Source organism: Carassius auratus, chromosome 18 (genome assembly GCF_003368295.1).
Source record: "Carassius auratus strain Wakin chromosome 18, ASM336829v1, whole genome shotgun sequence".
Classification (NCBI taxonomy): Eukaryota; Metazoa; Chordata; class Actinopteri; order Cypriniformes; family Cyprinidae; genus Carassius; species Carassius auratus.
Window position 1 is genome coordinate 4,321,400 of NC_039260.1, and position 27,239 is coordinate 4,348,638.

The 27,239-nt window shown below is 36.0% G+C and overlaps 2 protein-coding genes across 6 annotated transcripts in view; one reads left to right on the forward strand and one right to left on the reverse strand.

Moving 5' to 3' along the window:
- Positions 1-27,239, forward strand: part of elapor2a (endosome-lysosome associated apoptosis and autophagy regulator family member 2a) — a 51,004-nt gene that overhangs the window by 13,195 nt on the left and 10,570 nt on the right. For 3 of the 5 annotated variants that reach the window (XM_026287162.1, XM_026287161.1, XM_026287164.1), the window contains 6 exons: positions 381-477; positions 637-738; positions 1,591-1,717; positions 3,871-4,049; positions 4,138-4,309; positions 7,245-8,350. In XM_026287162.1, coding sequence (XP_026142947.1) covers positions 381-477; positions 637-738; positions 1,591-1,717; positions 3,871-4,049; positions 4,138-4,309; positions 7,245-7,313 — 746 coding nt within the window. In that variant the 3' untranslated portion in view covers positions 7,314-8,350. Of the gene's footprint in view, positions 1-380; positions 478-636; positions 739-1,590; positions 1,718-3,870; positions 4,050-4,137; positions 4,310-7,244; positions 8,351-27,239 lie in introns of those variants that run through there. The other 2 variants (XR_003294294.1, XM_026287163.1) reach the window with 1 other exon arrangement.
- LOC113118191 (metabotropic glutamate receptor 3-like) overlaps positions 14,908-27,239 on the reverse strand; it is a 35,502-nt gene continuing 23,170 nt past the window's right edge. Inside the window, exons 4-6 of the mRNA XM_026287167.1 lie at positions 20,707-21,782; positions 17,749-17,926; positions 14,908-15,934 (exon numbers count right to left, since the gene is read on the reverse strand). Coding sequence (XP_026142952.1) covers positions 15,858-15,934; positions 17,749-17,926; positions 20,707-21,782 — 1,331 coding nt within the window. The 3' untranslated portion in view covers positions 14,908-15,857. The remainder of the gene's footprint in view (positions 15,935-17,748; positions 17,927-20,706; positions 21,783-27,239) is intronic.

Sequence of the window (27,239 nt, forward strand, 5' to 3'; positions counted from 1 at the left end):
GCAAATGGCAATAGGACCACTGGGAGGAGCCAGAGGAGCTTGATTTTTTTTCACAGATTATCTGTCTCATATTCTACTGTCAGGACATAATGACAGGTTTAATAAATATGTAAAGAATATTTCTTTACAAAAGTTACCTACAGCAGCTTTAATATTAGGAAAGCTGCCAGTAAAGATGTGCTGTAGTTTTCTGTTGCTTTAATTCATCTGTGTTCTCAGGTATAAAACTCAGTATATATAAAACGGGGTTCTTGTTTAGTGATAAATACGATTAATTACTTGAATCTACGGGTGGTCCTGCTTACTACGCACTTCCTGCAGTGTTGCCTGTCACCCCCATGTGTCCTCTAAGACAGGTAGTGTGTGTGTTTGTGCCACAGGAGCCACAGTGGAGAAATCTCTTAACGGAATAACCACCAGACCAGAACTATTTCCATCTGCATCCCAGAGAATCCCAGATGTCCACTTCTTCTATCGGTACTGGCGTTTACATCATCAAACCTAAAGTGCCTCTTAAAGTTCCTCTCATATAGCTATCTGGGGTTTTAGTTGTAGGGTTTTATTAATAAAGTTTGATGTTTGTTCTTTTCCCTCTATCATCCATTACGTGTTTAATGGTGTCTTTTATTTGTAAAGATCTACACAGTTCACAGCCTCATGTCCGAGAGGCAGGAATGCAGTGGTTTCACTGCGCTGTAACCCAGAGAAAACAATGAGGGGAGACTTATCTGTGCCCAGGTACACACACACACACACACACACACACACACACACAAACAAGCACACTGCTGTTAATGGAGTCTAAAATTGGCACAGGGCATCTCCCATCATGCCGTGTCAAATCACCTCACTGCAGGGCTACTGAGTTGATGTATTTTTCTCGTTTTATTTTTATTACATTTATTTTAGTTATTGCCATGGGTGTAGTCACTTATTTTGTTGCTTTTATAATATAGATTATTAATATTAATGCAATTATTAGTCATATATATATTACTAATTATCGATTATGGATTTATATATTTATGTGTGGGGGTGTATGTAATGTAATGATTTTTTTTTAGGATTTAGGATTAGCTGTCTTTATATATATAGTGATTATATATTACATTGTCTTAATATAAAAAGTTATAATAATAATAATAATAATATAATCATTGTAAGTATATATATATAATATGCATTATTAATATTTTTGTAATTACTTAGTAACTACATGTGATATCCCAATTATATTAAATTAAACATTACATTATACACATCTATCATAATGTTACACAATAAGTTTCTCTAATCTGTGTTTTTTTTTTTTTTTTTTTTTTTTACGGTGTTTAAGATCACTCTAAAATGGTTTCATTCAGGGTTGCCAGGTCTCCAGCAAAACCTGCACAGTTGCTAGTTAAAACTAGCCACACAGGGTTTTTTTTTTGTCCTATGGTTTTTCCTTCTGTGAGGGGTCCCCTCTGTTTAAACCGCAAGGAGATTGCTAGAACCTGCAGACAAAAAAAAACAACAAAATCCTGTGGCAACAAAATTAGTGTAAAAGTAGCTAAATTCTAGTTTAGTTTGATTCCCTCTGTCCTGTGTCAGTGACTGTCCTGCAGGGACCTGTGACGGCTGCACGTTCCACTTCCTGTGGGAGAGCTCTAGCGCATGCCCACGCTGCACTGCTGTCGACTACCACGCCATCGAAGGAGCTTGTAGGGCAGGAGTGCAGGTACACTTTTATTAATTTAATTGATGAGTTACTGTATATACACTGTATATACAGTGTTTTTGTATATTATTTATATATATATGTGTGTGTGTATGTGTGTGTATACAGTATACAGTATACAGTATATATACATATATATATATATATATATATATATATATATATATATATATATATATATATATATATATATATATATATATATATTATATATATATATATATATATGTGACCCTGGACCACAAAACCAGTTTAAGGTCGCTGGGGTATATTTGTAGCAATAGCCAAAAACATTGTATGGATCACAATTTTAGATTTTTATTCTATGCCAAAAATCCTTAGGATATTAAGTAAAGATCATGTTCCATAAAGATATTTTGTAAATTTCTTACCGTAAATATATCAAAACTTAATTTTTGAGTAGTAATGTGCATTGCTAAATAATTCATTAAGACAACTTTAAAGGTGATTTTCTCAATATTTAGAATTTTTTTTTTACACCCTAATATACCAGATATCCAAATAGTTTTATCTTAGACAAATATTGTCCCATTTGAACAAACAATACATCAATGGAAGGCTTATTTATGTATAAATCTCAATTTTGAAAAATGTACACTTAAGACTGGTTTTGTGGTCCAGGGTCATATATATATATATATATATATATATATATATATATATATATATATATATATATACTATATACACACACACACACACACACACACACATATGTGGCTTTGGCGGGGAACTGCAAGTTAAAACATTAAATCAGATAATAGTCTGATCTTCGCTGAAGTAGTCAGTCTAGTAACGAAACGCATCTGTCGTGACTTGTGCATATTCTACTGAATTTATCATCAGAGGTTCATCTAGGGGAAGTTTGTTTTCTTCAGAACTCAATGTGGTGACACACATGCGGAATATTCCTCACATTAAGCAGGCAAAACAAAAATGATGAACAAAATCACAGTGGGTGTTCACGTGTTTGTGACAGGTGCAGTTTGAAAGATGATGATGACTACCTCGAACATGATGCTCAAGTGACACAAATAACTTTCTCATATTGTTAACAAGTAGAAAAGGGAAAAGCTAAGTACATTACTGTTTTAAAGGCTGCTGTCAGTAAGTTTTTGTTTAAATAAAATAAATTAATACTTTTTTTCAGTAAGGATGTGATCAATCCAAAGTGACATTCAAGACATTTACAACGTTACAAAAGATTTCCATTTCAAATAAATGTTGTTGTGTACAAGCTGCACAACTGTTTTTACGATTGATAATAAAAGTAATGTTCCTTGAGCAGCGAATTAGCATTTTAGAATGATTTCTGAAGGATCATGTGACACTGAAGAAAACTCATGAATAAATGACATTTTTAAATATATTCATATGTGCTGTTTTATTTTTATTCCATTTAAAACAAAAATGATAAATCATCAGTAACAACGGTTACAGATGCTTAAAATGAAATATTAAATCTTAAAAAATATATATATATAAAAATAAAAAATATAAAATCTATTAATAAATAATAATAAAAAAAGTATACAGAATCCAAACTGCATATTCTGCTAAAACTCTAAGAGAGTAAAATAAAATCGAGGTATAATAACTTCGAAAAGCCAATTAGACACACACACACAATCGATAAACGTCAGATGCAAACAGCTATGAGTATTTTTTATATATATACATTACTTAAATTAGTTTGAAGTCAAGGCTGGGTCATGTTAACACGACACGGAAATGCAATAGATAAGATAAGATAATAAAATAACAAATAAATCAAGATGAAGCTGTGGTTTTACACATGTAGATACAGCAGATCTTAGCAGTCTTTAAATATCACTTTGCAAATACCAATTCTTAGAAAAGAACAGAACATTTATTACCCTGAAAAACTGAGAAGACAAATTTAGTAAAACATCCTTGCATATAAAATAGTTTTTTGGTTGTGAATAAGTTTCCATCATCCGATAGACACTATTTTAATCATAACAAGATGTACCTTTCATATGTGGAATCTAAAAGGAAATACTACATCAATGTAATATGAGTATAAATGGAATGGATAACAATAAAAGAGAGTAAATGTATAATAATAAATGCTAAATTAAGAATGTAATGATGCAAATGTTCATTCTAAGGACACTGTGTTTGTTTGGACTGAACCTCGGCTGTGTATCGGAGGACTGTCTCTCCCGCCGAAGAGAACGTCTCCATGCGAGGCCATTGATTTCTGGCTGAAGGTGGGCGCTGGGCTTGGAGTGTTCTGTGCTATTCTGCTCGTCTCCCTGACCTGCTACTTCTGGAAGAAGAACAAAAAGTATGATTCTTGCTTTTGAAGATATACAACCATCTCTCTTTGTTTATGCTAATCAGCGCTGTGGTTCTCTATCTTTGTGCTCTGATAGGCTGGAGTTTAAGTATTCCAAACTTGTGATGTCGGCCAATAAAGAGTGCGAGTTACCGGCGGCGGACAGCTGCGCCATTATGGAAGGAGAAAGAGACGAGAACGAGGAGGAAGAAGTGGTTTATGCCAACAAGTCTACTCTTCTGGCTAAACTAAAGGCTGTTGCCACCAAGGTTAGCTAAACAACAGCAGGTTTAAATGCTTTCCTTTAAAGAAAGATTGTAAATGGTGCCATAGCAAAAACAATCTCTCCCATCTTTCTCCTGCCTCTCTTTGCTATTTTTGTTTATTAAAGAAGCATAAACCCAGAAAAGCAAGTACGTTTTTAGGAGAAGAAGCTGATTGAGGAAATTAGACATCAACACCACTGAACTTCATTGCTCTAAATTGAGGTTGTGCTGCACTAAACAGAACCGCAAAAATAACTCTTTATTTACATTACATTTGCACATTTAGACTATGTTTTTATCCAAAGTGCTTTAAGTAAGAGGAGCAAAAGCAATTAGTCAAGGAGCCAAAAAGAGTTGACATCTAAATTATAGAGAAGAGGAGAAATGCAGAGGAACATTTTAGTTTCTTCTACTTTTATTCAATAAGGATGCATTAAATTGATCAAAAGTAATATTACAAAAAGTTTCTGTTTTAAAAAAGCAGGAAAATGATCAAAAAAAGTCTGTTTCCTTAAAACTATTAATTAGGAAACCCGGTTTTCACCACTGATAATAAAAAGAATAATTTAGCACCGATAATAATTGAGCATTGGACAAGGCTGCTGAAAATTCTTCTTTGCTAGATTTTAGTTTAAAATAAAATAGAAAACTGTTGTTTTAAATTGTAATGTTTTACAATATAAAATTATTATTATTATTATTATCTTATTGTATTTTTGGGCAAATAAATGCAGCATGTGTAAGCATAAGAGTCTTCTCAAAAAAAAAAAAAAAAAAAACATAATTCAAATTATTTTGTGTAATTTAGTGACCTCTAATGGACATTCACGGAAGTGTTTTTGAAAATATGCTTCAAGTTCTTAATGATTTTCTCTTCCACACTCTGTTCAAATGACCTCAGTTAAACCCTCCCTGCACTCTTTTCACTAGCCTTGCTCTTTCTTTGTCGTTTCCCTTTTTTCAAGCCGCACTAGCATCCACTGCAGTCAGAAAGTTAGCAGCGAGTCTGCGTGAGGGTGGGTGTGTATATGCCTTGATGTTTAACTCTGGGCAGCTGAAGGAGCCGCTGAGGGACTTCTAGAAACATCTGTAAGATTAAAGACTGTTGAGCTGCGTTGGCATATGCGGTGTCACACTGTGTTCATGGCCAATTAGAAGAGAGTTTGAAAGGGAGAGAGTTGTATTCAAGCGTCACTCTTCAGAACTTCCATTGTCACTTAAAGTCTCAAGTGTTCAATTCTGAAAAATGCTCAGATTTCCTGCAGTATATGGAGTCAGTTTTGGTCCTGTAATTATCAAGGAAGTTAATTAAGAGAATAATCTGTCCAAATCGAGAGTTATTAATCACTCATGTTCTTGCCGAATGGAGAAAAATGTATTCGCTGGTCTCCCAGCCTGGTTTTAGCTGGGGATTGGGCACTTTGGGCCAGCTTGGTGAGGCTGAAAGATCAGCTTAAACTAGCTTGGACTGGTTTTTTAACCCTTGGAGACCCAGCGTAAAACAATTACAAAATTTGGCAAAAAAAAAAAAAACTTTTGCTAAACATGGGTTAAAATCTACACGTAAAAATATTTGACATACAATATTTTTAAAAATATATTTCTGTGTGTCTAGTGATAGGGAAAGTCTTGAATGTGAAAGTACATAGATCTAAAACCATTTTAAAGTGTAGCAAAAATTATGAGGTATTTTCTGATGTTCTCAAAGTATGGAGTGTATGGAAAAAAAACACTGTATAAGTTTTCTGAGGGGTATAAAAATATATATACATTTAATATTAATTATTTAATTAATTTGTATTAAAATTAATACATTTTATTTAAAAATGCTGTAATATGAATATTCATATATTATTGAAATTATTTGAATATATGAAATATTTTATTTTTCAAGTACATTTTTGTGCTCGGTGTTATAAATTCAAAGGTTCTCAAATTATACCGACACAAATGTTGCCAAAACAAACTAATGACTTAATAACAATAACTTAATAATAATAACTTTTATAACTAATGAGATCCAAAAGACAAAGGGTGGAACAAAAATCACGAAGAGATCAATGTTTGGGTCTTTGAGGGTTAATCATTTAGTTTTTAGTGAGTATTTCTTTCTATTTTTCTCTTTTTTATTGAAAAGTCAACATATTTTGTAGTGAAATCATTTCCAGAAATAGAGAAAGTTAATCCGATGTGGTTAAAAAAAATACAAATAGACAAAAATATTTTGATTTGGATAGATGTACACAAGAAGAAGACCAGGAATGTGTTCATCATAAATCGGGTCTATTTTAATATTACGTTGACTCACACCACACAAGATAGCACTACTTGTTAGGAATTTAGCAAGGAATTTGCGAAGATGGTGCAAAATATTGAGCTAATAAGCTTTTAAGAGATAACAAACAAATATTGGGTAAAATAGTGCAACTTAAACTTTCAGTTTTGAATGCAACCTACATTTTTAGTTAACGTTTCTCTCAGCTTAAGGCATCTGCCATCTTAAATAGATTTTTTCACTGCTCTTGCCAAAAAGAGTTTTTAAAAAGCAGGATATTATTGTTGGCTACCTTTTTGAACATGCTTTGCGTAGGAAGCATGCCGCTTATGCATTAAAATACTGTCTATCTAGGAAACTAGGTTTCATCACCAAACTTATGTGTGAATAACAATGCTCCAGAAATCTGTGCATACAGAGGCAGTTGCAGGTCTTTTGTCTTTCTGTTTAACAGACCTAGCTGTTTGATTTGCGCGCTGGTTGTCCTGGTAACACACGCTGTCCGCGGACAGTCCTTGGCCTTCGCAGGGCAGGCTTTTCAAAGGAAGGCGACCTTGATGAAGAGACTGATTCCGCACTCTGTTTGTGTACATTTGTCGCGCCTGCGTTCAGCGATTTGTTCCCATTCCGCCTGCGTTTTCAAAACCGTGTTCCTGTTTCTAGGGCAACAAGAAGAGCGGTGAAGCCATCCAACTGCAATTCTCCAATACAGAGAAGTCTGTGTGGGGATAGAAGAGGAGCGAAGAGGGATATGGAAAAGAAAGGGATGAATGGAAGTTGGATATCACACGTAGTGGCCTTAAGAAAACAAGGGCACAAGTGCCCCGAGGAAAGAATATGGGTTAAACAAGCCTGCGATGCCTCAGGAACCCGGATGGATGGATATTCCTGTCGAGATTGGTCACTATGCAGTTGTGTGTGTGTTTTCCTATTGTAAATGCGTGAAAATTCCCTCCTTCTCCAGTGCTCGGGTTTCTCCAGAAGCTTTTTGGAGCGACAGGCGTGACTTTACACGAGTCCTAGCTTGTCAGAGCGAATGTAGCCAAGGGTCACACAAATATACTCAGACGTTAAGCTTTACTGACAGACGCTTCCAATCCCAACTAAACAGCACTGGAAAGCCATGCAAAGTGTGTTGTGTTCAAGTACGGCCAAAATAGACTCTCTCTCTCTCTCTCTTTTCGTTAAGTAACCTCTTTGACTGTGACGGTGACATTCCAAATGAAATATGACATGAATAAAGTCTATGAATAAAGAGATTACAGCAAAGCAGGAGTCATTTCTGTACAGCTATTTTTATGATTTTTCGACATACCTCTGTGTTAATCTGGCTTACAGTACCAAGACAAACACAGGAGCTTTCAGGAGAAAAGGATTCCTTCAGAACTGTGACTGCAGACTGAGGTGATGAAACATTTGCAGTCTAATTAAGGAACATAATGAGCTGCCGGTGGGGTTTTTATTCATGAAATGTTAAGACCCATCGACATGAAATCTGGGGAAATGATCTGTCGAGACCCGTACCCGTATTGATTCTGGATTGAGGAGTAAACCTGTGGTTTACTGTGCCGCTGGGATTTTTAGGTGTTTTGTTTTGTTGCACTGCTCTGAAGTGTTAGATATACTGTAGGCAATATTATTCACATGAGTCATTCTGTGATTTTTCTCGTTTTGTGTGTGTGTGCTTACAATGAATTCAAACTGTAACTGTGTCCAACTGATGTTAGTTTTGATATTGTGTGTATTAAATGATTGTTTGCCCTCTAAAATGTGTCAAATTGAAGAACTTAAAAACAAGCAATATGAAGAATTTCATCTGATGTTTTGATTTTGTTTTCATAACCCTTAATATTTTTTATGCTCAATTGTAATATGCATACATATTTGAAATGAGCTTTAATTCATTTTCAGTCTTCCTTTTAATTTTAAGTAATTTGGATGGGCTATTTTTTTATAAAAAACAATTCTATTTGGCTTTATTTTTATTTTAGTACTTCAACAAAATAATTACATTTAGTTGTCAAGGCAACATTTCTATTTTTTATCTAATTAAAGTATTTCTATCAAATATTTCTATATTATTTCAGATTTATTTCAATGAACAAAAGATCAAATATTTTGTCATTTGTATGCTTTTTTTAAAAGACCTATGCTTATCATGATTGATAACATAATTTGCAGCAACAACAACAAACCATAAAAGTGGTCCATATATTTGATTTCTTTGTTTTTTTGCTGTATATTGTGATCAGACTGATATTTACTATAAGTCCTTATTTTCTGCATTATTTTTTCTCAAATCAAATTTAGTGGTGTTAGATGCATCACATCAGTTTCTTCACATCAAATCTTTACCTTTTATCAAATCTTTTTCCTTCAGGTTTAAGCAACAAAACCCACCCAAGTGCTACTCAAAACTGACCCAATCGCGTTTCAAAAATCACTGCTCTGCAGCGGTGTAGCCAAAATCTCGTACATTTAGCGGTCCTCAGTTCTCTCACTCGTTCTGAATGTCACAGCTAACTATCTTTTATTATGACTCTAACTCATTCCTGTGCCTCCTCGTCTCTCGGGGCTTCAGAAATCTTGTGGTTGTAACGTTAGGTGGAGGAGGTCGTGTCTAACCTGGAAAAGTGCAGCGGTTCTGATATCGCCCATAAAAGCCTGGACTCGGTACCACAGCCATTAGAGTTACACCAAGGACGGAAGAAGTATGATGTGCACAATTCACCAAAAATAAAAAATCCCTCACTATGTCTATCCCTCAGCCATTACTTTAACTCTCTCATTCATGCCGTTCTCTCTCGTTTCTCTCTCACCTGTCCTCACTCTCTCTCTCCTCAGACGAACTCTCGTGGCTGATAAAAGGAAGAGTTTTCAAAGACTTCAGCACTTCCGATGTATTATTCTGGCCAGAAAATCCCTGGCAAAAATTGCATTCCATTTTCCCCGCTCATAATCTCTGCTGCTTCGTCCTCTTTAGAAAGCCAGAAGCCAGCTGATTGGATGTCAGCAGAATAATTTAGTGGAAGAGAGAACACCCAGGGAAGGTTTTTTTCATTTTACATTTCAGTGAGGAAATGCTTACCTGACTCGTCTTTGTGAGACATCTGAATCCATCACAGTCCCAATGACAGAAATGGTGAGAAGGTACGTCAACATGTGTTTGTGTATGATAAAGATTCACTGTTATCCCACAACCTCGACATGAGGAATAAAACAGACAATTCATCATTTACAGTAGTTTGTTTATTATGATGCCATAATGTCCTTTTTTATTGCACCCCGCACCATGGGTACTGTTCTATTGCTTTGTGGTCAAACCGAAAAGTTCAGTCCCTTCCCGAAGTACACATCCCACACATTTGTAACTCCTTTACAGATCTGAAGGAGGGTTTTTAGTCTATTTATGCATTACATACAAATTCAAAATCATCCCAAATTGTTCTTGGTACATCCAACGAACATGCTGTTTCAGAAAAACAGACAGAGGAAGAGTGTCCAGTGACACATTCAATATTTGGGTTTGACAACTGTACTGTACTTACTAACAGATGTGACACTACATTGTCCTGTACATACAACAGAAAACAAAATTAATCATTTTTTTTAAACTTCCAGGCCTGTACAGAATCAGTTTAACTGATTTTCACAATATTGGAACCTGCTGAAGTTATATTTCTTAAGTATTTTGGCAAGTAAGTTGATAATCTTAGCTGTGTTTAACAGATTTTCTCATATTTTTCTTTCCAGAAAAATGTGGGGAAAAGTCTGCAGATTCTGTACAGGTCTGGTCTTGAGCCGTGCTTGTGACCATAAGTGATGGACATAACCACAGTAAACATCAAGATTTTGTATTGTTTTGATATAGTTTGATTAATCTAAACAATTTTTTGCCAACTTTTTCTTTCTTAGATGAGTCAAAAAACTTGTTTTTCTCAGTTACCTAGTCTGCCCAAATAGTTTACCCAAAAGTTTGCAAAAAATTTGGTAAATATCTACTCACCCTCAGGCCATTCAAGATGTAGATGAATGTGTTTCTTCATTAGAACAGATGTAGCAGTACTTCACTTGCTCACCAATGGATCCTCTGCAGTGAATGGGTGCCATCAGAATGAGAGTCCAAACAGCTGATAAAAACATTACAATAAACAACAAGAAATCCACAAGATTCCAGTCCATCAATCAATATCTTAAAAAGCAAAAGGCTGTATGTTTCTAAAAAAAAAAACATGGTCTATAATTAAAAATAATGTAATTTTTCCAATAAAATGCATCCCATAGTGTCCTTTATTATGGACTTATATTTTGGACAGAAGCAGTGGTCTGAAGGTGTTTTGAAACAATGATTGATTTGTTTCTTACAAACGTGTAACTTTTTGATTCACAAAGATGTTAATTGATGAACTGGAGTTATGGTGATGTTTTTATCAGCTGTCTGGACTCATTCTGACAGCAACCCTAACCCTAACCCAGAGGATCCATTGGGGAGCGAATTATAAAATGCTAAATTTCTCCAAATCTGTTCATATGAAGAAGCACATTGTATAGCCTGAGAAATCATTTCAAAATCAGTAAAATCTCAAATTGTTTTCGGTGTACTGTGATACTAATATCTTGCTCTCTTCTTACATAGTACACATTCCACTATTTATCATCTGTAGTTCTGCTCACACATCAACTGAACTTGGTTGAATTCAGATGTGACACCTGTAAGTGTGAAGTTGTCACTTTGGTTATAGGATACAGACGGTTGTCACTTCAAAACAGTTTATGAAGTTTATTTAGCACTCCAAACAGGACTGAAATCCGTATTCTGCTGTGGTGTGAAGATTTATGTCAAACATGAACAGATGTCTGAAAGTTTGCCTTAAACTTTCCCACGCAGTGACGCGTTTAGACACAGCCGGTTGCTTCTGCAGTAAGACCCTCGATCCCCACTCTGAAATGAAACCGCTGCAGTGGGTGAGGGAGGCTCACTCTCCATGTGTGTTTCTGCGCACACTGCAGTCTCGGCTCCCTCCTAAAACGTTTCTAAGCCACTCAGACGAAACCGCCACATTTGACTTTTTCTTCTCTCAAAAACATTCTTAAAGAGGCTAAGGCTGGAACGAGGACCCCTAGCAACTTAACGTGCAGAAAGAGGATGTGTGCAGATTTTGGGAGGGTGTTTTACTGTAAGCCTCACCGCAAAAGCATTGAGCTGCTGAGTATGGGACTGGAGTTTAGGGGCAGTGAAATACATTACATAAACCATGCTGTTTATCTCTCTACACTCACTGGCTTTCTTTGTTTCAAATGTGGACTGTCTTTGCTCTACTCATACGGTTTTGAAGTTATTTTTTACAAAGTGCAAAATTTAGATTTATTGATCTATGCAGTTGCATGCAAAAATGTTCTGGGTGGTTGAATGTTACCGTACTGTTGTTAGGGTGTGGTTGGTTTCCAGGGTGTTGCTATGGAGCAGAGGTTGGTTAGACTTTTTTATTTTATTTTAATGGACAGGGTCATAAAAATTCTGTCATAATCTATTATTACCTGTTATTTAAATTTGCATGTTTTAATTATAATAACACATTTAATTGCTTTTATTTTTGTTCACATATTGATTTTTAATAATTAACCTACAGGACAAGCATATAGGTTTATGCATTTATTTATTTATGAAGAGAATAGATGAACAGAGACTGCGCATAACTTTTAATTTTCAACACACAACCCACAGTGACAGCGGAGGCCACTAAAACAACAGAATATGCTAGGGCTGGGTAAAAAAACAACAACCCTATTTTAATAGTTTCTAATTTTTGTGAACCAATATCTATTCTTAAATCTAAATCAATGCTATTTTCAGTCTATGATATAGTGTTCCTCATCCAGTAAATCCCAATAGGCTAATCTTTGTGCGTTGTTACTTTTGATATGAAACAAATTTCAAATTCTGGCATTCTATTTTATTTTGAAATTCAACTGATCGTCTCGCATTTTACTTGCTACTCACTTGTGCGTAATCAAATGCAAAGCAAATCACTCGTGACTGTTTTATTTTTGTTCTGGAGGCTGACTCTGCAGCCACACTGTGGGAATTACAGTTATAATTTACAATAGATCACCCTCAGCGTGATCTGTCAAAGTGACAGACGCCCTTCAGATTTTTCCATCACTGCTAAAAAAAAAAAGATTCTGTCAATGACGGACAACTTTTGGTTAACACGACCTCTGCTATGGAGTTGTGTAGATGTTCTGGGTGGTTTTCAGATTGTTACTGTGCTGTCGTTAGGATTTGGTTGGTTACCAGGGTGTTTCTATGCAACTGCTGAGATGTTTGGAGTGGTTTTTAGAACATTACTTTGCAGTTGCTAGTATCTGGTTGGTTATCAGGGTGTTGCTATGGAGTTGTGAAGATATTCTGGGTGGTTTTTAGAATGTTTACTAATTGCTATGCAGTTGCTAAAGATAAATCTTTACCATGTTACAGTTACTAGGGTCTTTTGGATGGTTGCCAGGGTGTAGTTATGCAGTTCTTAAGGTGTTTCTATGTGTTGGTTAGCATGGTTTTAAGGCGTTCCAAGCTGTTTCCAGGGTGTTGCTATGCAATTGTTCAGATGTTTTAAGTGTTTTTTAGCAAGTTACTATTCAGGTGCTACAGATGTTCAGAGTGTTTTTAAATGTTGCTTTGCAGGTTTTTCTGAGTTTTGAGTCAGGCTACCTAATGACATTTACTTAGGTTTAGGTGTTTGTTGGAATTGCAATCCTATTGCTCACCATAGTAATCACTAATTAGTGGGCAAAAAAAGGAAAAAAGTGAGGGAGTGTATAGTTTTAATGGGCTCAGCTGCATATTGATTGTATAAATTTGTATCTCTTGTGTCTCTTCTGTGAGCAAGTCCATCTCCATTGGAAGACTAAATCTGTCATTGATTGGTTATGTTTTTCTGTCATCTGATTTTCACATTCCTGCTGTGTATGTTCACATCCTGGTTCTGTTAACTGACATACAAATGATTTCCTTTGCTGCCATGCTGATGAATTATGAATGTTGAGAGCTTTAGCATTTCTAGGTTACTGTTACATGTTTGTTTACTTTTTGACGAGCCAAGAATGGATGGTCCTACATGATACAGTTTGACACTTACATTAGATAGCGTGATATTGTACAGAATCCCTTGGGGCCGTGCGATGACCGCAAGCTAAAAACGAGCAAAGTTTTAACATTTTAGCTCTCCTCAATCTTCAGCTTGTCAAAGAACCCAAGCATCCCACTCTATTCCAAACGAACCAACAGAAAAACATAGAAATGTATAAAACTTCTGAAATGTAAAAAAAGACGTCTGTAAAAAATGGCCTGGCCCCCTCCCGCCCAAAGGCTCTGAGGAACCTCTCGTATTAAAACTATAGGACAAATGATAAGGCACAACAAGCCGATATAGGACAACAGAATACATTTTACATTCACTGCATCACAAAGCATTTCACACACCAGAAACACAACTGATTATCACCAGTTTTCCACTGAAATGGCGCCGGTGCCAGTGTTGGGGTAGACAGAAATATTAAGCAGCACAACTATTTTTAAAATTGAAGATTAGAAATGTTCCTCAAGCAGCAAATCAGCATATTAGAATGATTTCTGAAGGATCATGTGACACTAACGACTGGAGTAATGATTCTGAAAATTCAGCTTTGCCATTTAAGAAATAAATCACATTTTAAAATATATTTATATAGAAAACGGTTATTTTAAATTGTAATAATGTTTCACAATGTTAATGCATTTTTGATTAAATGCAGCCTTGGTGAGCAAAAGATAATGTAAATATTAGCAATTTAAATGTTTCTCCTTAATTTACAATTATTTACAATTCCAATTTATGTTTAAAAAAATGTATTTGGTGAGGGAACTATCCTATTGTTTGCCCTTTGACAATACTCTTTCTTGCTTCATGACAAACAGGTTTTTACGGAAGTTCTAAGCTGCCATGCATTATAATTTTTTTCCTTCTTGTTTTCTCGTTATAACGACTTAATTTTCTCGTTATCTCGAAATAACCAAAGTCATTTTCTCGTTATCTCAACATAACGAAAATCGTTTTCTCGTTATAACGACTTAATTTTCTCGTTATCTAGACATAACGAAAGACGTTTTCAGTAAAACTTTTATGTTTTTATAACGAGAAAACAAACTTTCGTTATGTCGAGATAACGAGAAAATTAAATCGTTATAATGAGAAAATGACTTCGGTTATGTCGAGATAACAAGAAAATTTAGTCGTTATAACGAGAAACAACTTTCGTTATGTTGAGATAACGAGAAAATTAAGTCGTTATAACGAGAAAAAAAGAAGGAAAAAAATTATAATGCATGGCCGCTTAGAACTTCCGTAGTTTTAAGGGCAGGTGTGGACGTGATTTTTTTTCCTGGCGAATCACCGTTTATCCAGTCGACAAATGTGGGATGGCACCATTATGGTGGAAAAGAGGTACATATCAACTTAAAAAATACCTCACATGCTCATCTTCCAGACTTTTTGTCCCTGAAGTCTTCTCGTCACAGGCAATGTAAACATATAACATCTCAGAGCACAGCACATCTGCTCTGCAACATAATCATGCTTCACAGCCAATCCGAACGAAACGCTTATGAGATCCAGTTAATGTAATATGCTTTCAGATGTCATGACAGTGTACTAAAATGGTGTTGTAACCTCTGGCATACAGCCAGTGCCTGTGATGAGACGACGTGAAGAGGTGCGAGCGCTTACTCGATGGTTTTCCTGCTCTGGACCTCATGACCAGCATAGACTCTAATACTGTCACCTTGTGCTGTTAAAACCATCGGTTAAGATTCTGTACAAAATGTACAACATAGAAATACATACAGTTTAGGTTATTACAGTGAGGCCTACAAAAGAAAACGACCACAAATTCCAGTGTCCAGTATTGCAGGCGGAGCCGTTTCTGTCAGTCTCTACTGTGGCCCGATCAAAAACTGGTTTGAGTTTTACATTATCACATCATGGCCGTTTACAACACACATAATAAAGCTATCAAAACAAAAGTTTCCAAAATCTCTCTATAAAGGATTTTTTTTTTGTTCTTTTGTTTCTCTACAACGTCAGTTAATATTTACAACAAGCCCTAAAAATAATTTAATAATCATCATAATCATACACACTTTCTACACACTGTAGGCAGACCTAGTTCTTGGGCAGAGCACAATGTGTGCTGATTGGCTAACAGTCGCTAAGGAGCAGGAGTCTGGAGGAAGAGGCGAGGTCACAGAGAGGAAGTGGTGGAGTCGACGATCTCTCTGCCGTTGCACACCGTCGGAACGTATTGGGCGCTAACAGATGCTTAAGAAAGAGAGCAAAAGGAGAATTAGACAAAGGAAAAGACGGTATAGACACAGGAATGTAAAAGAGGTGGGAGCTAACAAGTCATTTTTTATATTTGTTACTGCATATAATATAATTTAGTTATTTTCGCAAGAAATTTATCCCAACGTTTTTATAAAATCATGCAGTAATGCATATTATTTTTGATTATTTAAAACTGAAATAGCATTAGAAATATTAAGGAAGAAATACTCAATATTAATTAGTTGCTCATTAGCATGCATATTACTAGCATATTGGCTGTATATTAGTATTATATAGTAACACATATCAATGCCTTATTCTGCATTACCATATTTTAGATCTCTTAATCCTGCCCCATACCTAAATCTAACACCTACCTTACTAACTACTGATAAGCAACAAATTAGGATGGTTTTGAGGCAACTCTCATAGTTAAAAGTGAGAATTAGGCCTTAAGATAAAGTGTGACCACAAAGTAGGTATAGGGAAATCACTTATTAAGATATTCCGTGCATAATGAAAATGTCCATACTGTGTTTACAAGTATACTGTATACTGCAGCAATAGTGATGTTAAATAGATGTTAAATGCAATTCCAAACACAGCCAGGTTTACAGATGGCCAACTTCACATAAAAGGGACCACGAACTTCACATAGTTCACCGACATCGTTTTTCCCTAATTTGATTCTCCTCTCATCACCTCCCTCCTCCTCTCTTCCCTCCTTGCATGTAACTGTATGTGATCTCTGCTCTGCAGTGTCTTCTCTTCTTTGCAGTGTCTTTCATGTTATTTATTAGATGGATAAAATGTAAATAAAGATGAAACTGTTTACCTGATCTGTTTTTGTGCTTGTGAATAATGCATTAGAGCAGAAGCTGTTTTCTGTGCACACATGGGCTTATTACCCAGCATCAGGCGGCAGAACGGCCGCTCAGCCACACATTTCCTCTGGGCTCTTACACAACTGCTCTGTGTGACAATGCTGACATTAAAATCCTCAGTGTAAATTGGCATATCAAAGGGCTGTAATCACTACAAACCGTCTGTGTAAGCACTGCGGAAAGTTCAACACTGGCAACCAGTTGGCCTTGTGTGTCACTTGTGCTTTGCAGCATTTTCTCACTTTGTGCAGTTTATTTTTGTGCCTTTTTTGGCTCTAAGTGGTTGCAAGTTTTGATTGTGATTCATGATTGTGAAATTATATAATACATTATCACATTAGACCCATCAAGCCACAACCATGGCAATACAATTGATTGATTCTGACAATTTAAAAAAATATATTATTTTATACTTTATTTTGACTCTATTTGTCCTGGGTAGTTACCAGTCAGTCTGCTAAGTTAAAATTGTAAGTCTAATTGCTTAAAAAAGTAATAAGTAGGTATTTATTTAATGTTTAATTTTTATTTATTGCAACAAATTTCACTATTCAATTTTATTTTCTCAAACAATTGTATTATTAAAGTGAATGGCATAAACGTGATGGTATCACTTTAGTATAGGGACAAATTCTCACTGTTAGCTAGTTGTTTGTTAGCATGCCTGTTATTAACATATTGGCTGTTTATTAGTACTTATAAAGTACATATTCTGCATGACCATATTCTACATCCTTAATCCTACCCAATACCTAAACTTAACAGCGACCTTACTAGTTAAAATTAGGAGTTAACTGAGGCAAAATATGTAGTTAATGGTTTGATAATAGCGAGAATTGGACCGTAAAATAATCTGTGACCAATGTAATGTACTTAAACTTCAAATATGGCGAAATATATTTTCGTTTTGGGTGTAGATCTCACCTTGGGACGCGTAGCTAGTGGCCGGCCCACTCACACTAAACCGGTTCATGTTTAACCGGTGACTGGCGACGTTCTTCTGAGGCTGGAACATGATGATGTGGACTTTGGGGGCAAACATGCAGCCCAGCACCACAAATCCACTCAGACTGACAGATATACACATGGTTGTGGTTTGGACCTGAGAGAGAGAGAGAGAGAGAGAGAGAGAGAGAGAGAGAGAGAGAGAGAGAGGAAAACCACAATTCATGTCTCACCCTCATTGTCTCTATGGTGACTCCCATTCATTCCCATAATCAGAAGCTATTAGTTGTAACTATCAAGAACCCCCTCGGCTAATAAAGAGGTAGAGCACGGGGGTATAATAACAGTGACATTTAGCGAAGTGCTGCGTAAATAGCATTTGATTAGAAGTAGTTGAACGTCTCCCATTAGCAACATAATTTTCCTCCCTCCAGTTTTAGATCTTTGTGTTGTTCCCTGCGGTCCCCCGTCAAGGCGCACCGCTGTTAGAGAACGAATAGGAGGATGGATATAACGCTAAACTGAACAGAATTTTCTCAGCCCAGGGGAATCTAGATCTTCACTAACTATCCAACGCTGTTCCGCTTAAGGAACGATTTCACAGAGAGCTAAACGAACGGTATGATCCTTTCAGTTAGACTTTTATCTCATTATGACTTATCAGCGGGTTCCCCGTGCGTGTATGTTCATGTCCTGCTAAAAATACGCAAACAGATAAGCTGTTCTGTTAGTCTTGCTCATATTTTCTGCAATGTAATCAGCATGAGCCATCTTATGAAGGCGGTCTTATTCTGTTGTGTTTTACTCGGTCGGTTTATAGCTCTGCATGCATTTGCACTCGGGTTTCTGTATCTTTCAACTATCCTGTGCTTCTACAGGCATCAGCATTCTGCGCGAACGGTCTCTGAGGGCCGTGTCTCTTGAGCAAAGAGCCTCTCTTCGCACTTCATTGACTGTGGCCTAGTAATATACGTTTTCGTCCTGCTCACTGCAAGAATTCCTCTTTGCGTCAGCAGGCTGTCTACATGGTCCAGTTTCTCTCTTGAGTGGCAATGCTGTTTGGGTACTTCAAGCTGGTGTGGTGAATGACAAGCTGGGTTATAGAGACTGAATCGCTCTATGTGATATATTTGTTGCATCTACGAGCTATTGAGAAGTTTTCTGTTGAGGCTACATGTTTGCTGAAGATTTAAATTTGTCAACAGATTTCTATCTGACAGTTCTGCTTACTTGGTGTAATTCTTAATACACATAACAGCTATCTGAACAGCAGGCGTCTTGCGGTCCCACAAGCGTGGATACAAGACAACGTCTTCTGTTTTGCATGTCAATGGCTTTTTTTCTGGTTCCGCTTTTCAGCTCAGATCAGTTTGATTCATTCTCACTAAAGCAGATTAAATCTGTGTTCAGTTAGCTTCAGGTACTTTCATTTGATTTGAGCAGTATTTCTGCTTATGTCAGACAGGAATGGCTATAACAATATAAATGTTAAGAATTGGTTACCTTGAAATTCATGAGCTGGAAATGTAATCAATTTGGCCACACCCCAAAGCAAGCTGAATTCATTTCAATTTGTACAATAACAAATATTGTTTTTTTTGTTTTTTTAAGTAAAAAGATAAGTAAGATGTCCCCTACCCTCAGAATATTAGTTCTCTAATAATTCAAGTTATAAAAAAAGGATGTATTATTTAATAATTCCATGATATATTTTTTTGCAAACATATTCATTATTCACCACATCATATTCCAATTCTGCAGAATCATTAAATCTGAATTTATATATCTTATATGTCTGAAGTCACACAGGTATACTTGTAGCAATAGCCAACAATACATTGTAAAGGTCAAAATTATTGATTTTTTCTTTTATGCCAGAAATCATTAGGATATAAAGTAAAGATCATTTGCTATCAGGATATATTGTCAATTTCCTACTTTAAATATAACAAAACGTATTTTTTGATTAGTAATACCAGATCACCAGATGATAATCACCAGATGTTGGTAACAACCCAAGTAAAACTCTGTCATTCCATTTTATTACACATAACTTAATTTCTGAATTTATTTGTTTAGTTTTCTTTGTATGTATGGATTACTTGGGATGTTACCGACATCTGGTAAAATATCAATTTAACAGCAACTTTGGAAATATATATTACTGAGAAAAATAGTGATGCATACAATATTTATTTTAATATTTATTGTATGCATTGCTAAGGACTTCATTTGGACAACTTTAAAGCCAATTTTTTTTTTTTTTTGCACAGTCAGATTCAAGATTTTTTAATATTTTATATATCAGACAGTTTTATCATATTCTAACAAATCATACATCAATGGAAAGCTTATTTATAAAAAATAATTACACTTATGACTGATTTTGTGGTCCAGAGTCATATATGTTACTGTTCAAATGTATTGTTGACTTGGATTCTGTTATTTGATTTGTCTGCTATTATTAGAATTTAGCATTTTTACACTCTTTTAAAAATGTATATAACAAACAATCTATACATTTTAAATATTATAGATCTGTCTGTGTATAAGCCCTATGAAGCATCTTTAAACTTTCAGACGAGGCTTAATGAATCCTTCATTCAAGATTTGCCCTGACAAACCTTCCTTTTCTACTTCAAGGGAAGTTTATCCAAAAATGTAACTTTTGTCATTGTTTCATATCAGAACAAAAGAAGATACTTTAACTTTGGCAACAAAGCAACATTGGAGCCCATTGACAAACACAAAATATCTTATTTTGTGTTCGACAGAAGAAATAGTGTCATACAGGTTTGGAATGACATGTTCATAGCCAGACAGTGACACAATAACATTTTTGGGTGATTTATCCCTTTAAATGTTACACTTATTGCAGTTATATGAATTTCTTTTAACTTTAATTTTACAGAATTAATTTTACAGTGTCAGACGTACCCTGTAGTCACTGGAGGTGACGTAGAAGATAGGCAAGAAGGCCAGCCAGATGATACAGGTGGTGTACATGGTGAAGCCGATGAACTTGGCCTCATTGAAGTTCTCCGGACACTTGCGGGTCTTGAAGGCATAGACCGTGCAGAGGACCACCAGAACCATGTCGTAGCTCAGCGACAGCAGCATGCTAGAGTCCCGTACATTACACTTCAAAATGACAGTCTGACGTTTCTCCGGAGTTGTGAACCGCCGTGTGCCAGGCACTTCTACGAGTAGCCAGACGGACACCAACAAGAGCTGCACGGAGATCAACAACAGACAGATGAACACCTGTGAGCTGGGACTGATGAAGCGTGGCTTCTGTGCTCCGCCCTCTTTTACACCGCTGAAGATGCGAGCGATGCGATTGGTCTTCGTGAGCAAGGCGGAGTAGCATACTGCAAACGAGGTACCGAGGCCTAACCTCCGTAGCGTGCACACGATAGGCGAAGGTTTTGCAATGAATATGAAAGTCATGACGTAGGACATGAAGACGCCCAGCAGCAGGATGTAGCACAGCTCACGACCGGACGCTTTGACCAGTGGCGTGTCGTTGTGCCGAATGAAAACAACAAAGACCATTAAGGTACATATGAAGCCAACGCATGCAATCGAGATGGGTCCAATGGCCCAAGCATCCTCCCACATGATGTAGTCCTCAGGAAGGTCGTAGCATCCGGTCAGATCAGGACGGGGCCATTGGCCGGGTGCACAGGGCATGCATGTGAACTCATCTGGCAGGTATTCATAGGGCTCACAAGGTGTACAAATCCAGCAACAGTATTCGCCTGCTTGCATCTTCTTCATCTCATTGGGAGCACAAGGGTCACTGCATTGGGACGTGGGTACATCCGCTCCCCTCGGCCAGCCAATCAAGCCCTCATTTAGGGTAAGACTCTCTGCCCACTCTCCAACCTGGATATAAGTGAACTTGTCGCTGCCTGGCACACGCTGGTAGTTGAAGATGTTGTATCGGCCCATTCCGTCACCATACGCATCAAACTTTACTTGATTCTCCGAGCCAGCAGGGGAGAACGGAGCTTGAGAGAGAGTAAGAGAAAGACGAGAGAAGTTAATTCACACATATCAAGTGGAACGAAACACATTATTAACTCGAGAACAGATAGTTCCCTTTATGACTGTCTTTGGTTATTATCAGTAAGTACGTAAATGGCTGCAGGCTCATGAAGCAATTATAGTAGGCAAAGAAAAGTATCATCAAATCTCTAAACAAAATGACTTTGCAACACCATTCGATTTTGAGCGGAGTATGTATTGAGGGTTTGATGAGGAACCGTGCTGCTTACTGTCAGGGTTTATGTGCTAGGTATTGGTTTTATTGTTCATATGAAGTCTCCCATACAACCCATACTGTAGCTCGGGGCTCTGGGAGTAAGCGTCCTTGGTCAGCACATTGCAAAATAAGACACGGGCAAATGAGCATAGAGGAGCTGATGCTTCTGTCTTGCGTTTTGGCCTCGGGGAGAATGATATATTGTGAACCAGGAGTAAAGACAAGAAGAAAATGCCCCTCAAGGGATAACGGTGAAACTGTCACTACTGTTTTTACAAGTGATTATTTTCTATAGGGGCAAGAGAAAGAGTGAGAATTGAAGTTTTGGAGATGCTGACAGTTGTTGTCAGTCTATCTCTCTGTCTCTGGATCTATCTGTTTATCTGTCCATCCATCCATTTTCTGTCCCTGTCTATATAATAGGTATTATTATTACTTTTATAAATATATACCGTACATCTATACATATTCAGCTAGTTAAATGATTATTTCAGGGATGTGTACATGTATATGTATATGTATTTATAACAGTAAATACTTATTTTTGTAATTTTAACTACAGCATATGAAGACACACAAATAGTAGGCTACATCCAAATCTGGTGCAGTGCATTTTCTCTGCACAGTGTAATTGCTCCGAGGGTCTTTGAAAGCTCGCTGCTGGATGATGATTCATCAGATAAGGAAAACAGGTTAGAAGTTATGAACCCCATCATTCACAAAGATAACGTCTATGTCAACACCCATGCACACACACACACACACACTGCTGGATCAAATTAACCTTCTGTGGCCCATAGTTCATTTCTTCATAGCTCATCTGTTCGTTCCAGAATTTGAAGGCATGTGACCCTCGATAATGTGTAATCATTCCTCATTGACAGCAGATGTTGAGCACACCCCAATATTAAATAATCAGCATCTGGTAACAGGGTAATTAACTGTAATATAATTCCCCGTTACAAACACTAATTGCAGTTAATTAGCTTGCGCTGAGCCTCTAAGGATATGGACATACCTATTATGGGAGAAATGCTTTCTTTTTCTTTTTTTCTTTTTTCTTTTCATTTCTTTTCTTTTTCTTTCTTTTTTATTTTTATCTATCTATCTATCTATCTATCTATCTATCTATCTATCTATCTATCTATCTATCTATCTATCTATCTATCTATCTATCACAGATATTCAGTGATGGATGGATAGATATGTGGTTATGGTCTACCGAAATATATCTTTCAGTGATAGGTTGATGGATAGATCAGTATGATTGAAATGCAGATATTAGATCATTGTGTGGATGGATAGATATAGGATATGGGTCATAATTTGATTTGATCCGAGTTCAATCGTGAATTCTCTTATTTAATGGCAGTCTGCAAAATTATTACTTTATTGTAAATGTTTTATACTTTTATTTTACGATCTTTTGATACCTTGTGTTATAGAACAGAGTTTTATCATTGACAAAAACCAGCGTGGTTCAGAGTATCTCTCTGTGCATCCCTGACAGATGTTTGCAGATGTTGCACAGATGCAACAAATCAGGCTTATAGTCAGACGGTGCCTTAGAATAGCTTTATTGATTTGAACAGATCTGGCAAGAGCAGTTTAACCTGTGTGAGAGGAGCAATTCTTTCTATTATTGCTTGACACGAATCACTCAGAGGAACATAAACATTCACAGACCTACTGAGGATGAACATGAATTTATAATTTACCTCTCTCTCACAGGGGATTCAAAAAATCGTTAACAGATTTTGACACATGGCATAAAGATCACCATTAAGGCATTAAAAACAGCAGTGTACATCATATCAAGTGTATAAATGCAGTCAGGGTTGTTATGCACTTATTTTTTTAAGCTGCAACTTAAGATTTTAAGATTAACTAGATTTATTTTTTACAATGTATGTTTTATACATCCATACATAAAACACTATAAATATACAAATATATAAAACACTATTGTTTTCAACAGAAAAAGTGCTAGTTTCAGTTTTTTTTTCTTTTTCAAGGCAACTTGTGCATTCTTTCTTTCTGACTCTCTCTTTGGTAATATACGCTTGTCAGTTACTTTTTAAGCTCCATGGTAACATTATTTTCCATTTTGACAGAGACACATAGAGTTGGCGATGTGGCATCGCTGCTAAGCATGATCCGCTTGATTCTGAGGTACCACAACATGCCAATCTGGCATCCGAGACGTTTCCAAAATTCAAGGCTTAAAAACAACATATCTCTACTGTGCACACCTATGCAACTGACAGTCGCCATTCAGATACAGCATCCCTGTCAAGGACCCTCACACACACATCTACAGACATGCACAGCTGAGTTTGACAGTTGTGTTTTAAAGAGCTTCTTCGCCGAGAATGGAGAGCAGAAAGAAATGATAAAGAGCTGTGTCATGAGTAGATAGCAGAGGTGGAGGACTACAGATACATGATTTGACTCGAGTTGCACTTTTAAGGATTTGTGACTTGCTTACTTAAAAGAAATGACTCAGGTGTCTACTTGGACTTGTGGTAGATGATGCAAAAATGTTATAACAATGAATTATTTTTGCACAATGAGTCACAGAACAACTAAAACCTCTCAGTCTACATTTACACAGTGCACAGTCATGCAAAAGCATGCCATTTACATTGCTTTTGTCACCCAGAGTGAAATTTAAGACTAAATTATTATTATTATTTACTTATTTATTCATTTTTATTATTATAATATATATATATATATATATATTTAATTCAACAAATTATTACAGAGTTCAAATCAAATAGGCTACATCTACCTTTCAGTAACATCAAACCTAACTGGTTCCTAACTGGTTCTTGGGTGTATACATGAGCTGATCAATCGTTTCATTTGATTCGAGATTAACTAGCTCCCTAAATATTGCTCCGTTCATCATGCATCTCATGATCATATGTTTTCTGAAGATTTGGATTAAATTGCTGGAGATGAATTGATAACCTTTATGCTACCTTTAGTTCCTTTCAAAATTTTGAACACCAGTGATTTTCCTTCAACTGAAACATTTTTCAAATTTATTTATGTTCTGCAGATGAAAACCGGTTTGGAATAGCATGTGGGTGAGTAAATATATACAATTATTAATAATATGTTTATATTTAATATTAATGTAAATAAATAGTATAAGTAAAAAAGAATATATACATGTTACATGATCCTTCAGAAATGATTCTAATATGCTGAATTGGTGGTCAAGAAAAAAAAAAATTTTTTTATCAATGCTGAAAACAGATGTGATGCTTTATTATTATTATTATTATTATTATTATTTTGAATTTCTTTGCATAATGAGTCCTATTCCTCCAAAAATGAGTCATCCTCAAATCTCCATTAATTTAATGGGTTAACAACTAATGTTTTTTTATCAATTTACTATATGTCCCCCCCCCCCCCCCCCCTTGTAACACAGTTTAGCTACTGCTGACAGAATCAGCTTTTAGATATTAATGTAGACAAAACAACAGTATCTTTTTGGATATTTATAATTCATATAATGGAAATAAATGAGTAATATAAAGCACTTTTTGTGCTTAGAAGGACATGCATGAGGTGAGCCACTGACTTGACATTTTTTCTTTACTGTAGACTCGAAGCTTGTCTGTCTACCTCTACTAGATAGTTGTGCATTTCCCAGCTATATTAATGCACAGCAGTTTGGACAGTTTTGTGAGATTGTGTCGTATGAGCACAGAGATGCTATCCATGCCTGACTTTCCCCCATCGCTGTTTACATGACAATAAATCTTCCATAGAGCAACAAGTACACAAGCTCTTCTTTCTGCGGTGCCAGTTCAGTGTGTGTGTGTAGTGCATGTGTGTGTCTGTGTTAATGGTGGGTGGATGAGCGATTGCTTTGTTTCATAGTGTATTATGATGTTTTTCTGTGTGTGTGTGTGTGTGTTAAGAATGTATGCAAGGTGAAAGCTCTTCTGTAGCTGCTCAGTGTCAAACGCTTCTGCTGCTCCAAAAATACACCATCACTAAAATAATAACCCATTGTTGTGAGGCATGATAAATATTTACTCCAGATCTGTGAATTTGAGAGGCGGCTAATTAGTTGTAAGTGATCTAGTGGCTTCAGATGGAGATGATGCTTAAATCCCAGCTTTCAATGTGTGTGTGTGTGTGTGTGTGTGTGTGTGCGTGTGTGTGTGTGTGTGTGTGTGTGTGTGTGTGTGTGTGTGTTTGTTTGTGTGTGTGAGGCGATGGTGGGCGGACGAGCAATTGTTTTGTTTCATGGTGTGTGGGTTGAAAGTGTCTGAGAAATGGAAAAACACAAATATCCTATTGTGTGTGTGTGTGTGTGTGTGTGTGTGTGTTGATAACTCATTTCCAGATTCTACTGAGCTGCCTACCTAGACATTATTTTGAGGCGTCACAGGTGTTTCAGACACAAAGGTGATGGTTTCAAAAATCTTAGTGGTAGAATTATACTGTCCTCTACATGTTTGAATTTATTTATTTTTCTATTAACAGTCATTTTAAATCATATATATATAATATATGTATTTGCAATGTTACTGGTTATGTACTGTTTCTATTTCAGCATTTCGATCAAATAAATACTGATTTTGTTTTTAATTTTATTAAAATGTCTTAGTGTTTTATTACAAAGTAGTGTAGATTGCAATTGTAATTGGATGCACCCTTCATGGAGAAATACAACAATATATATAGCCTCATCTAAATTAGTTTTAGTTAGTCAAATTTTCCAAATATATGTATTATTATATTGTTTTTAAATGAATTGCAGTGGTATTGCTTAGTACATTTAAAATGACCTATATTTCTAAATATTTATCTATTTGTCATTTTAAATGTGCAAAGCGTACCAGACATAGAATATCCCATAAGTGACAATTTTCGAAATTGAGATTTATACAGCATCTGAAAGCTGAATATATAAGCTTTCCATTGATGTATGGTTTGTTAGGAGAGGACAATATTTGGTTGAAATATAACTATTTGAAAATCTGGAATCTGAAGCTACAAAAAATCTAAATACTGAGAAATTTAACTTTAAAGTTTTCCAAATTAAGTTCTTAGCAATGTATATTACTAATTAAAAAGTTAGTTTTTATATATTTCGGTAGGAAATTTAAGAATATCTTCATGGAACATGGTATTTACTAGGCATAAAATTAAAAAATCGTTAATTTTGACCCAT